The sequence below is a fragment of the Clinocottus analis genome, unplaced genomic scaffold, assembly GCF_023055335.1.
Source record: "Clinocottus analis isolate CAN_PGR_092001 unplaced genomic scaffold, fCliAna1.0.p SCAF_6, whole genome shotgun sequence".
Classification (NCBI taxonomy): Eukaryota; Metazoa; Chordata; class Actinopteri; order Perciformes; family Cottidae; genus Clinocottus; species Clinocottus analis.
Genome location: NW_027176218.1, coordinates 12,337,678 through 12,352,601, shown reverse-complemented (window position 1 = coordinate 12,352,601; position 14,924 = coordinate 12,337,678). Strand labels below are relative to the sequence as shown.

The 14,924-nt window shown below is 42.2% G+C and overlaps 2 protein-coding genes across 2 annotated transcripts in view; one reads left to right on the top strand and one right to left on the bottom strand.

Annotated features, from left to right (window-relative positions):
- Positions 1-6,961, top strand: part of wwox (WW domain containing oxidoreductase) — a 123,956-nt gene extending 116,995 nt beyond the window's left edge. The window contains exon 9 of the mRNA XM_068603316.1: positions 5,453-6,961. Within this exon, the coding sequence (XP_068459417.1) occupies positions 5,453-5,644 (192 nt within the window). The 3' untranslated portion in view covers positions 5,645-6,961. The remainder of the gene's footprint in view (positions 1-5,452) is intronic.
- The window catches only part of LOC137804214 (transcription factor Maf-like), a 47,055-nt gene continuing 32,681 nt past the window's right edge, over positions 551-14,924 (bottom strand). The window contains exon 3 of the mRNA XM_068603317.1: positions 551-6,804. The gene's annotated coding sequence lies outside the window, so the exon portion shown is untranslated. The remainder of the gene's footprint in view (positions 6,805-14,924) is intronic.

The window sequence follows — 14,924 nt, the reverse complement described above, 5'->3', positions numbered from 1 at the left end:
AATCACTGGGGAAGACCCATGATGAGGAGATCTGGTCACTATTCGAGGATCTGAACAAGCTCTCAGTCAGACTATGGACATGGCTCGCACTCATATAGCTGTGCTGTTGGATGTGTAGGGGTGAATCATTTGTTGAGTGCTTGTGGATTATTTTGTCATGCTAGAACTGAAAAAACACACAGCACCTTCACTCGCTTACGGCTGTGATCTTTGGCCTACCTCACTGAGGGTGACAGAGGTCACCCCAGTCTCGAGGGTGAGTGTCAGGCTACTTTCTGAAGTGTGCGCTGAGGTGCTAATCGACTCTCCTCTTGGTTGAGTGATCAAGCTGAATGGAGGGACAGGTTGTTTATCTGATGGGACCACGTTACCCAGGATTCCTTCTACAGCTGGGCCAGCCACGCTCAGCTGAGCTGTCGGCTCGCAGAGATTACCTCGGCTGAGGGCAAAGACAGCTCTGCACACACACACGATCACAGAAAAACTGCACGCAGAGGAAGTTTTTAGGTTTCAATGGTTATTTATTAAATGTAAAATATCTTTAGCACAGATTAAAAATCAGACACCTCCATCTATTTGAAACATCACAGGCTGTAACAGAATCACAATCCCCTTTGGAGTCCCACGTTTAGGATAGCTAGTCCACGAGGCCGGGCAGAGGGCTGAGGCAAAAACGGCACTCCTCCTGATCCTTTTTCTGCAGCTACAAGCCAGGAAATACTTTCCAAATGCATGATGTAGCCGTATTACATAGAAAACTGTGTTTTATTCACCAAGTGTCTTTTGAATTCAAATATTTTACCACTTATAGATGAGACAAAAATCTATAGTTCACCTTTTTCCTAAAATGTGAGTTTTTCAGGGGTAAAATAGTTTTTTGCGATCAAATGATGAGCAATTGTTCACCTTCCAAAACTACACAGTGGGTATTCAAATCAAAGGAGGTCACTTGTCTGTGATTGACGGCTATCCAAAATTCAAACAAGCCTCCCAAAAGTGATTTAAAAAAATGTTTTTTTGGTTCGAACCTAAACTTTTTTTTGAGCTGCTGCACGTCCAGCCGGCCCTCACATGTCGAGCAGGAACATATGCTGTAATGATTGGTGGTTCATGCCAGGAACTGAACTTCTCAAATTGGGTCCCAGGCATAGAAAGCTTTGCCAACATATAGCGCTGCTGGAGTGCCATCACAGAGGTCAGCTGGGGAACACTCCCCTTCTCGCTTCTGCTCTGCCTCAACCCTCGCTGCTGTAAAAATGCCAACTGACAACAACTGACACAGATGGTGAGCAGAAACACAGAAGGACAGGCAAAGGAAGAGAACCACCCACAGGAGTAAGAAAACAGGAAGACTCTACACACACTGTCCATGAGAGGATACTGCCTGACAATATTATCAACTCATTTGATTTAAACTTTTTTTGACATTTTTAATCTTTTATTTTTTCAACTTTTTTTAAATTATTCTTTTTTTTATTTCTTCAGCACATGCCATATGAGAATTTGGGGATTATAAAAGTACCTGAAAGAATTGCTAGGTTTTCAGCATGCATAGCTGTTTGTATTTACAGGTTTGTATGTACAGGGACGGGCCAAAAACAGACTGCTCTACAGTACTGGGTTTATTTACATCCAGGGCAGAGGGAAAGCTCCATGTCATAACTACAGATGTGCGGGTGAAGGGTCACATGCATAGGGTCAGAAAAAGCTCATACGGCTGAGTACAACTTGTATTATGAAGACACAAAACAGAACACGGCAAAGTAACAGTACTGTTAATTCAACAACATCACATCTCCCCCACATACCCTTTTTGCTTTTGAATACGCTCAATAAGGAGTTTTCAGCAACTGGTTATTGCGTAACACTGTACAAGGACATTTCTATTGCAAGTCCATGAGATCCATGGGTATTGAGTCGATACTGAGATTGGAAGACTTGGATCTGATCCCAGAATAGTTTCAGAGCCGTTGTAGTGGATCCCAGGCTAAGTGCAGGCTCATCGCTGCTTATCTACAGTCAGCTTATTGCAGGGTGTATTTTCTCGGCATTTGGGTGTGTTTTTGTTCCCCAGAAAAAGCAGTTACACACAGAAAAACTGTCCTGCTCCTTTGGTTTGGCATATTGCTGTGGCCACGTATGCTTTTGAATTAAGGATCATGTTGGGTTGAGGGTTGTTTTGGTGCATGTTATCTGTCCCACCTTCTCCCCTTCCAAAATCAGTTTGAAAAAGCAGAGCTGTTTTACTTTTGAGGGAATGTTCAAGCGAAGTCTCAAGTAATTAAAAAGAAATTGGCCAAGTCTGAAGTCTTCATTGGAGTCTCTCAGAGTCTCTCTTAATATGGACTGGACTAAATAATTGCATGGAACTAGTCAAAACCTCTTTAATTAATATTTATACAGCTGAGACCAAGTCTCCTCAATGTAATGTGTTGGATCTTTGAAAGAATAATAAGAAATAGCTATAAATGTATATGTGGATCCATTTGACTGGCTTTCTGAATAGGCCAATTGCACAGCAATAGGCAGGGCAACCCAACAATCATAAAGGTATTCACAATTATTAAATAAATGCACTTTATTTACTACAGCTACAAAACATTTCCCCTAACCTGCAACATGGCAAATTGCGACATATTATCATTGAGTTATCCAGTCTGAACTGTTAAAGTTTTCGTTGTCAAGTCGAGCTGTCAGGCAAGTCAAAGTCTACAGCTCTGGGTAGTCGAGAACAACTCTTAAAACACCACCGATGTTTCTCTGAAAACCACTGTACACAAGGTAATGATTCACATTTAGTTTCAGAAGATAGAAAGACACACAGCAAAATCCATCAGTTTGTAGACAGCTAAATTTACAAGCGTAATCTACAGTTCCACATGGGTTAGAAATGGCTGTTACACCACAGATGTGTATGATGCACACTGGTTCAGTGATATTACCTTTCATAGATTGTCCCAAATCTTTATTTGCGTATCTGTTCGTGCTCGTGTGCAGGCGCATGCTCGTGTCCAGGCATGCACATATGAATACTGTATGTGTATGTGTCTAATTGTTTAATGTAAGTGTATTAAGGTTGTTGCACCCCCTCTTGTTGTCTTTCTCACTAACTCACACACCCCTTGCCACACACACACACACACACAAACGCACACACACGCACACACAATGATAGATGGCGGTGGTGGGTGGTTGAGAATGTTAATGCCTAATCTCATCAGCCTTATCTTCTACAGAGGTCAGAGGGTCAAGTGGTGAGAGGGATGAGCTAAACACCAATAAGATAGCACATTGCTGGATGTACAGCACAGTCAAAGTACTGCTGCATGCACTGCTAACTGGACTGTTACTTTCTATTTTAAAAAAACAAACTTTTATGGCTACTGAGAATCGGTAGTCGTAAAAAAATGCTGAAGACATCATTATGAAGTCAGACACATAAATGTGGATTATGAAAGTGGAAGTTTATCAATATTCCAACTTGCAGCAGGACCAGTGTTTGGTTACTGGACACAAACAAACTGCTTTGAAAGTCAGCCAAGTTCAAGGGGGGCGTCAGCGAGTCAGAGCATGCAGCAGTGAAATCTTCAGTGAAGTTTAAAAGGCATTTAGCTTTTCAGACGCTCTAAATCAGATGCCCTAAGTGAGGGAGATGAGTTAAACTGAGCGCGTGTGAACCTGCAACTCAGAGACACTGCTTGGCATTTGTCTGTCTTTGATATGGCGACATGTGATGTGGATGAAGTTATCGCTCCACTGGCAGGTTAGACAGACAGCGGCGCACAGAGAGATGCTGCCTTTTCATCTGCTGTTTACCAGCTCTCCCATCACACCGCACTTCAAACACACTCAATCTGCTGCTGCAACGTTACACACCAGGGCTCCTCCTGGCGGAAGTTTACTTGGCGCTGAGAGGGGGTGGTGTGTCTGTGTGTGTTAATGAGAAAAATATTTCTTAGAATCTGGTTAGTGTGTGTATTTCATTCATTGCAATTTGCATTTATGTGCATATTTGTGTACTTGCATGTGACAGTATAAATGCTTTAGACTCCGATGGATCTTTCCACTTCATGTGTGTTTGTCTCACAGCTGCTTTAGGAAGCTCTTCAAACAGTTGGCATGTAATGTGGCTCTGTTATGCATGTGTGCATGTTTGTGTGTCTTGCCCATGTTTGACGACAGAGTATATGAGGCTGTCTCACTGTTTGCCAGTGCTCTGTGCTAAACATTAGTCCTTAGCCTCCACGTCAGTGTTCCCTCTCACTCTCTCTGCCCTCCATCTCACTTTTGCTGCCTCTCATTGGGAGATAAAGAGGCGAGCCATTTCATGTGGCCGTATAGAAGTCGTCTCCAGGCCCGGAGTTTGCAGGGAAGCTGTCACAGCAGCTTTTAGCCCGAGCGGCAACATGAAAGATCCCTCTTTGAGCAGTTGGGTTATGTGTGTAATTCTCTCTGACGTGTTTATTCTGCTGGAGTTTCAACTTTCATTTTCAAATGTCACATACATTTCCTCCTCTAAGAATATCCCTGCTAATTACTGACTGATGGGACAGAGTGTATTGGAGAACTTAGCAGGTTGAGTCCAAATACTGTTTTACTTCTTCCGTCAGCTTGAGAAGACATGAAACAGAGCACATTTCTGGGTTGAGACTTGAGTCATCTTCAGATTTAAACTTGCCTAAACAATGAGAGAGGACTTACTGAGAAAGAGCCAGAGGGAAAGCTTTGTGGCCTGTGTGTGTATGTGTGTGCATGTTTGTGTATTGTTTGTGAAAATAATGCTCATCTATAACCAACCAACGTCTGGTCTTAACACATACGTAGGTACAGAATTGTACTTGCATCATTTCAATACTTATTCTCAACTTTGACCGCCTGGCTGAACCCATATACACATCATGTGAAAATATACATGTTCATAACCGTGGTATTAAAACCTGTTCTTTTACACTAAACAAAATAAAAGCTGTGGTTTCCCTAGTGATCCCCATCCAGCCAGCAGCTGGTTTAACTTTCATGTTCTCCACTGTGAGTCTTTACATCTGTAGCATTCTCATGGTCCCATATCGCCAGAGGTCCTGTACACACCGGGTAGAGAAATAAATAAATAAATATATGTATATAAATATATGTACAGTAAGGGGATATGCTGTCCCCATGGTAATATGACCCAGTCATCAAGGGCTGCAGGAGAGGGGAGCGACAGCGTCTTGTTTTTTCTCTCGCTGTTGATACTCGGTCCGGCTGTCTCTTTTTCTGCGTGTGTGTAGATTCTCAAAGAGGACATAGCGGTTTGGTCGGTGTCCGCTGTTCGTGCTCTCTTTCTGTCTGGACAGGACTCGTCCTAACGTCCGAGTCAGTCATTTTGTCTCCTGCAGGCGGATGCCGTCTCGTTGTCTCATGATTCGCCTGCTGAACTCGTATCTCTTTCTGTGTGTTTCTCTGTCCACAGCAACAAGGGGCGGCCACCGCTGTGTACTGTGCCGTAGCTCCGGAGCTGGAGGGGTTAGGTGGCATGTACTTCAACAACTGCTTCCGCTGCATGCCGTCCTTACAGGCCCAGGACCAGAGCAGCGCCGCCAGCCTGTGGGAGCTGAGCGAGCGCCTGGTTGCAGAGAGGTCAGCGGGCATACAGGCCCTCTGATGGACAGAAGAGGAGGGGGGAGGACGTGGACGAGCCAAACAGGAATCAAAGATGGTGGATCACGGTGATGTCCAGTTTAGTATGAAACTGTACTCTGACTGCATAATACAAGGGAGCTGCCAAGTCCATCTGGATATGTAACGTCACTACGGGGGCTAAAACACAGTACACATACAGTACAGGAGGGGTTTCATATACACTCTACTGAATAAATTAAAGTTTGAGTTATGTTCAGCTATGCTGTGGTTGTTTACAATGGGAGTTGGGGGACAAAGAAGATTTGGGACGAATTCAGGGATCTTTTGAAGTGTGTTCTTTCTCTGTCTCTGTAACCTTTCATAACTCTCTCAAGTCTTCTCTATTAAAAGAGCAAAGTTCAAAGAAGCAAATGACCTGTCTTGCTAACAATACGGGGTTACCTAATAAGCACATTTATGGCATATGCATCTGTTTCCAGCCATAGTGCACTACATGGCAAATAGTGTGTGATCCCAATTAAATTCAGTATCCCTCGTCTAGTCCTATGTAGATGTTTTCTAGAGAGATACAGAGAGCGTTGGTTCATCTTTGTGCTAGATATTTTTGGGCATAGAAGAAATAATGAGTAATGGGCATGTGACACTCATGGATATACAAACACACTGGGTATGATTTTCATGGCTATATACATTATTTTGCAATAATTGTAATTCTTGTTAATGTCCCTATTTGTTTTCTGTACAGTATTTACAATATCCTGATTTCTGGGCATGTGCTAAAGGGGTGTGGACATCATGTTATTTTTTTCTGTTTGCTATTTGAATCAAGCTACGTATTAATAATTTATACTCTGATAAGTCTAAATTACAATTTGGAGGTATTCGTGGGAAGATCCGGGTCCATTTGAACAGCAAATACAGATGGTGGAGAATCTTATTTCCAGAGTCCAGGATCTTTAATTTCTGTGTTTCTTCCCTTGTTGTTGGAGTAGAAGAATGTGAGGGATTTCAGTCTGTTGTTATTTTTTTCATCATTGTTTTAATATTGAACTCTGGCTTTGGGTTGGCTGGGGATTGGTTGCCCTGAAGCCGCTGTGTGGACGCTTTTGAGACATTGTGCTTTATGGCAGTCTGCGTGCCGTAGGTTGCTCTTGAAACATCAGCATTCCAGTGTCAGGATATCTGTAAGAAAAACAGAAGAGAAAGATACAAATCTGTTTTACAAAAATGTGTGAATCATGTTAGGCACAAAGTGGAAGTCTATTCATTTGGGGGCCATTAGGGGGAGATATTTATATATTTGTGCAGGGAGCTAACACGTAGGGCAATTCTTTAGAAGAAAACATGACACTGTGTTTGACAATACATTTAATAAAAATAAATAAAAAAATAATCATTTTCTCTTTGCTTTGTTCATATGCTTTATGTTTGACCCAACCTGCCGAACCCACAGATGACCTTCATAGTTTCACTCACGATCAGAAGAGCAGCAGAATAACTGCTCTTCTTTTACACACATAGCTGCACAACAATTTGGGACTTCTTTTATTACTCATTTCCTCTGTATATAAAGTCTTTCGCCAGACTTTTTTTTTTTTTGCTGTTCCTCCAACTCACTCACACATTCAGTCAGACACATAATGTGCCTTTACACAGAAACTGATACCGGTGTCCTGCCTTGTCACCCAGAGTACAGGTGTCTTATCACTGTCCTTTCACAGCACAGGACACATGTAGAACTGATATATACAGCACGCACATGCACACACACACACACACACACACACACACACAGTCTCATTTGGACCCGGCTGGAAATTGAGTGAAAAACCAGGCAAATGTTCTAAAACTGTCTAGGTGCACTATGGATGTTGGTGTCACCCCTAAATAAAATTACATCAATCTATTATGCACAGAGTGATTTTGCTACTAAATCAAAGTAAACGCAGGTTTCGCCACAGCGCTGCTACAATGTTAAACAATCTAATGAGAACAAAGGAGTCCAGCGGCCGCTGTCCGTGGTGCTGGTCAGGCTCTGGCTCGTTCATGTCACTTCTTTCTCTGGCAAACTCTCCATGAAAAAATGTTGGCACGTATGACAATTTGCCTGCTTGTTCATCAATTATAGAGCATATTTTCACCATGACACAGGCCTCTGTGAGAGACAGCACGGCCCTCTTCTACAGTGTCGGCCTGATTCAGCTTTAAACAGACAAGTTAGTGAGTGTTCAGTCTGTTTAGTTTCCCTCTGCTTGTTGTTAGACCCCAGCGACTCACTTAGTTTGTCTGCCCTGCTGTGTTTTTATTGTTTCCATTTGCAGACTTCCTGTTTATGCTGTGCCACCACTCGATACACTAAAACACAGTTCCTGCCACACCTGGTCTCTCATGTTGTGTCTCACGCTCGCATTGTGTTACAGTTTTATTCAAAGGGTTTCTAGTCAGAACAACTTTTTAGGATGGTAATTTGATTGCCAAGTCTCAGAAACCTCCTTCTGTGCTCATTCGAAAGAGAGCAATTCCACATCTGAGCCTTTTAATGTTTGTCCCCTCCTCCTCCTGTAAAAGGAGCCAGGCTCAAACATAGAATAATTATAAGAACATTGTCAACGGTTTGTAACTATCTTATCTAGCTTATCAACCCAGACTCACTCAAAACATAAAACAGACGGTTAAAGAAGCTTTCGATTTGAGGGGCGGACTCAAGACACAAAGGAGGATCTTCAGGAGGACAAACAAACCAGATGCCTGTGTGGCCGTGCACTGCAGTGGATCCATGGGTGTGCGCCTGAGTAAGGAGGGAGGTTCCTGCCTGGCTTTCATACGAAGTCCTATCGATCAGGCCTATCGGAATCATCTGATAGCTAATCGATAACTTACACTTCCTCTCAGCGAGCACGGAGGAGAGAGAAGCACGGCTCTCACAAGAGTAGGACCTTGATCCTTTGACCCCACAGCCCCGACACACACACACAAATACACACACACACGTACACACAGGTTTTCAGTCTGTCGCTCTTCTGTTACTTTAACTCTCTTATAATAACAGTACAAGACAATGTAATAACCGGAAGCCTCTGTAAACCAAATAACCAATGCATTTGAATGTTATTTTAATTAGTTGGATTTACAGTTGATTTCTTTTCCCTTCACTGAGTTTATTTCAATTTTGGCCGTAATTGTTTACGACTGACCATTTCATTTTCCATTATTGTTTTTATTTCTTCTCGTGATTAATTTCAGCCCTCAAAGAATAATTATGAGAGGATTGATTTGATTATGCCTTTGTTCTACTCCTATTGGCTCCATTGACTGAAGGAATGCCATGTTGCCATTTCGAGCGGATATATTTAATGATCACAATCAATGTTAAAGCTCTCTCTAGACTCAACTAACTCAATAAATATCTGCCAGGAGGAAATTTACCATCTAACTACAGCAGGCAATAAAGTCTTACTCTCTGTTCTCCTGCCTATCCTGTCCTCTCGTTCCACCTCTTTCTTGTGAGGATGATATTGTGATTAAAACTGTTGATCAATTTTCATAAAGTATTACTGCAGAGTCGATGAAAATATTATTTTCTTTGCAATATCTGCACGTGCTTGGCTTGCACACTGCTTATTTTATAGAGTTTTATATTTTAAAATAATTGCAGAACAAAAAAAATTGCTGATTATTTCCCCACACTGTCTCTGCACTTAATTAGTACGTTTTAAGAAAAAGAAAAATCTGCTTGTCAAAATCAAATATCGTTATTTTATGAGTCCTGTCTTACAATGTGTGTGTGCGTGTGTGTGTGTGTGTGTGTGTGTGCGTGCGTGCGTGAGTGAGGCTTCATAGGGAAAAGCGTGCAGCGGGGCTGCCCCGTCTCGCTGTGCCGAATGCATTCCTGTCTGAGATGTAACGAACCAGTCGCACTAAAATAGAAAACAACACACTGCTCAGAGGCGCACTGCAAATAAGATGTGGATGTTTTATATGAAAGAAAGTATAACATTAAGTAGTTTTGTCTTTGCAAATGATGGAAGTTGTGTAATGCGAAGATGCTGGAGTTGTTGGCACAGGCAACAAAGTAGACGTTTCTCTCCACTTCCCTCTTTCTTGTGCTCTTTTCAAAGCGGCAGCATTGATAACATTTGAATCCAGATAGCTGTGATTCAGTGAGCCTGTTCACTATCAAATGCACTTATTTCCCCCCGTAGATCTGCTTGTGCAATCTATAACTTTTCTGTTTTTATTGAAGTCTCGACATGGCACCTTTGAGGAAATCCTCCCAGCCCCAAATCCCCATCGTGTCCTCACCGCTAGACAGCATGACCTTGTAAACCCTGAGTTATTTTACTCACCCATTGTATGAGGAAATAGAGAGAGAGAGAGAGAGAGAGAGAGAGAGAGAGAGAGAGAGAGAGAGAGAGAGAGAGAGAGAGAGAGAGAGAGAGCTCCTGCCTGTCACAGCTTTCAAACACAAAAAAAAATGAGCACTTGTGCTGAAGTACAATTATTAGCCCCTGTCTACAGATTCATCACACTATAGAGAGGGAGGCGAGATAGGGAGGTGAGTGGAGCAAGAGGTGGAGTCGATGAATGTTGAAAAATATAAGTATAGGTATGGGCAGAGCAGTATGGAAGATAGAAAGACAATGAGGAGAAAAAACTGAGGAAACAGAAAAGGAGGCGGTTGTAATGTGGTGACAACTGAGCGGGGGCCAGGCGGAGCATGCAAAGCTACCGACGAGGGAGAAGAAAAGAGAGGGAGGGATGTTTTAGGGGAATAAAAGAGTGAGGAAAAGAGAAAGAGCAAGGCAGAGGTAAAGGAAGGTAAATGAAATAAGAGGATTTGTCAGGCCAGCGGTTGGTGGCAGTAATAAAGCCTGCTAATCTGAGGGAGAACGCTTGGCTGCTCTCACACTGACTCTCTTGACGCCACACTTTACCACCAGGCCAAGCCAAGGTCACACACGCACACACACACACACACACACACACACACACACACACACACACACACACACACACACACACACACACACACACACACAGTTCCTGCATGTTTCCAGTCCGTCCCATCACTCTTTTGTGAATCAAATGTGTTGCATTCATTGCTGACCTCTCCCCTCTCCACACACCTCTTTTCCCTCTGCGTCTCTCTTGTCTTCCTGTTAGCCCCTCCCCGTCTTCCCTCCCGCCTCAGCCATGTTGATTTTGAAATCTCATTTTTCTCTGTTTATTAACTGGCTCCGCCGTGTGAATCAATACCTATCAAAACCATTACATAAATGCATCTGTCACTAGCAGATAGTAGAGTGGGGATGTAATGTGTCTGGTTAAAGCCACCATAGGGTGAAAGGAGATATGATGTGTATGTGTATGAGTTCTCAGAGGACAGCGAGTGTCATTTTGTGTGACCAGGTGTGTCGGGCAGAGAGAAAGGTTGTTATTGAGCTGTGGTAAATGGCGCATAACCTGGTGCACCGCTTACTTAGCCCCAGACCCCTGTTCTCTCTGTGTCTTTGTGTGTATGTGTTGTGAGTGTGTAGTCATGAGCATGTCTGTATCATTTCTTGAAGGCAGCAAGTCTAAAGTAAATGCACAGTGAAGGGGGGAGGGGGAGGTAATTTGGATGCACAAGGCACCTGGATGTCTGAAGAAGTATTTTAGGTGTGTTTACATGGCTACGAGTTACTGACTGTAATTGTCCTCAGAGGTATAGGACGAGGGTGTTGTTTGAAATTAATACTTGTAATGTAATCAAATGTAATGCCAGAGTTTCAGTGTCAACATAATGAAAAATAAAGATATTTTTCTCCTAAAACCCCTTCTATGAATGAATGTCTCGCACGATTGTACCACATTGTATGACCTAAAACTGTCAAAAATCATATCAGAAAATTTCTGATGAAAGAAGTATTACCAACCCAAACATACTATTAGTACTAGCTGTCAGTACTTCACAGTATTCAAAACTTAGTGTCATGCACCCATTTTGTCCAGAACATAAAAATAATTGAGGTTCTTCAGCGCTACCTAAGTAGAGCAAATGCATCTCTCCATGCAGCTCAAGTGCATAGCACATTGACGTACACATATAGGCTGATATACTGTGACAGAGAGCACGAGGCAACCAAGGAGGGAGATGGAGAAGAACGTGGATGGAAGGAGTGATTGATGGAGGGAGAAAGACTGAGAGAAAGAGTTGGGAGCGTGTTTCATATCCTCTTCTGGGGCAAGCTGAAGCTACCAGGACTGTACTTTTTCAACAAAAAAACACACCCCAACATAATCGTTCTATTTCATTCTCCCAAACACAATTACGTCGTATTTCTCTTCTTTTGCGGCAGTGTGTAGTTATGTTATTTTCCCTTCATTCCCCTTTAGTGTTGTCATTGACATTTTCACACCTCACCTCTCTGACAGCGGAGACGGTGATTGACTGTGTGATTCAGATTTACATGTCATGCTGAAATAGCACAATAACCTGCGCGCAGATAATCACCTCATTGAGAAACGCTCCGGCCTCTCTCCACTCACAATTACTATTGTGTATTTGATCATATAACCACTCTCCAACAATGCACTTAATGGGCTTATTGGCAGCAGACCAGAACTTGCTTGTAAATAAGCCTGATGGTGTTTGATTCTAATAAATTAGGCTCATATATGCAAACACAGTAAAATCATAACAATATCCAAATGTGTGTGGCAGAGGTGGGGTGGTGACAGGGGGAGATTTATGCTGCTACCAATTGGCCAGCCTCATCACTCACTCAGCTATCTTCAACTATTTTATTTGTTTAATTTCCAAATGTGATTGCTACACCACTCCCGCTCAAGCTGATAAATGCAAAGGATTATGGGTGGAGGAGGCCATGATTAATACGCATAATTTTTCAACTGGACCGATCCAAAAAAAGAAAAAGAAAGGAATGTGCTAAGAGCTCTGAGGAGGAATAAAAGCAATTTCTGCTGGGACATGATGTAACCGAGTACTATAAGGAAAATAAATGTATTTTCTCTCTCTCCCTAATTGAGGATGTTTGGAAAAACCTTTTAACCAAATATAATCAAAGTCAAAATACACAGCGCTGAAAATGCTCAATGACCTCATAGCGTCATTTCTGTCATTTATTAACCTGCATATTATGAGTTCCTGCTGTTTTACCAACTCTCTTGTGGGTTCTGATGGTTTTACACACACACACACACACACACACACACACACACACACACACACACACACACACACACACACACACACTACTAATTTAATTAACCTTTGGCTGAAACTGACATGCTAACAGTAATAACAAAGGCAGCCTGGCTTACACGAAGACATTGCATTTTTGTAAATCCTCCTTAAGAAAAACTGGTTTGTAACTCTGGTAGAATAGAATGTGTGTGTTCATGTGAAGAGCAACGATGTGTGTGTGTATATTATAAATGGGAAGGAGAAGAGTCACCTCTCAAAAACACACTCGCATACCTACGAGATTAATTACAAGTACCGTGAATCACTGTGCAATTAATTAACTCATCCTTAGTAATGAGTGTGTGTATGTGCGTGTGTGAGAGAGAGTGTGTGTGTGTGTGTGAACTGTGCGTATTGTGTGTCACACAGACAGCCCCTCCATCTCTCCACCTCTCGCCCTGTCCCCTCTCTAATTGCTTCCCTCTCTATTAAAATGCAGTCTGCTGTGACATCACTCAACCCTCTGTTAGAGCAGGCCAGGGCACCTGGAAAACCACACACACACACACACACACACACGCACACACATGCTGGTACATTCCCACAGTTAATCTTATAGAGCATGGTCCGTGTGGATTTTAGGGAAGCTTTGGGATGCTGAGAGAAAATGGGAGATTTTGTAAATTGAGTCTCAGTCGGAAGAGCTGTGGAGTAAACCTGTGGTCTCAATCCCAAAAAGCGTTTGTGTCACTGTGGGAACACTGACTGGACAGTCGCTAAGTCTAAATAGACTGATGTTTTACGTTTGGGCAAAAGGGATTAGATATGCTGAAGTTTGTTCAGACGTCATGCATAAAAGTATGACACAGTTCTTAACGCTGGACATCAAATTGGACTGTTTTATCTTGCAGTTATGGGATTTTTGCAATCCAATATTATCATTTTTAAGATTACTTATTCTCCCCATTATTATCTGCAAAATACTAAACTGTCCATCACAAGAGGATGAAAGTTATTCACCTTCAAAAAGTGCCTTATAAAATAAGATTTTGATTTAAAATGTATCTTAAAAATGTCATATTTATTTAGGTGTTTTTTATTCATTGTTAAGGCACCTTTTATGAAGTTAAAATGTATCCATAAAAAACATTTATTTAAAAAAGCACATTTGTATTTGTATTAATGTTAAAATATTGAGAGTTATGTGCCGCCCAACATTTAAAGCCTAAAGTGTTGTTTGACATGAAGATATTTTTTATAGACCTAAATACATGTTAATACATGTACTGGGTAAAAAACTAAACTACATTCGTTGAACTATATATATTACTTTATGTTTGGATTCTAATCATCCAAATACCGGCTGGAAAAACATAACAATAAACTAGAAAGTAATGTCTAACACCCCTCCCCGCTCTCTCTCTCAGAGCTAATCTGATTGGTGCATATATCATGCTGACATCAGCACGGGTGGAAGTTAGCCCATTCCTACACGCGCACACAGACACACACACAGACACGCACAGACACGCACACACACACAGACCGAAGCTCCTCGGTGAGTTGAGAGCAGTGGCGTGCTCCACGGTGATCATGAGGACCGTGGATAACAGATCTCTCTTTTATCATTCCCTGACTTTCCCTGACATTTAAAAAGCCATTAACACCACTGAGATTCACCCTCGTGTACATTTCATATGGAAGCACCCACCGACTCACACACACACACACACACACACACACACGTACATGCTTGCTTGCCACTCAGTCTCAGGGTTTCCACACACTTGTGTGTGTGTGTGTGTGTGTGTGTGGGAATGATCCCAGCGATAACATAAAGCCCAAATGACACAGACAGAGCATTGAATTATACCTTAATAAGCTTTTCACACCTGCCCTCCTCCTCTGTAAGATTAAAGAAAAGAGATCCAGCCCACTGCTGGTGTATTTTAATAGCGCTGAGAGACAACTCGTGATGCGTTTATTGATCTTGTTTGAATCAATGAGGAATTGGGGCATTGATATCATTGATGAGAATGCAGTCCTTCCCCGTTTGTCCCCCCGACATGGTGACAAATGGACAGTAAGTGGTTGTTGTGTTAGAGTGACTGCCTTT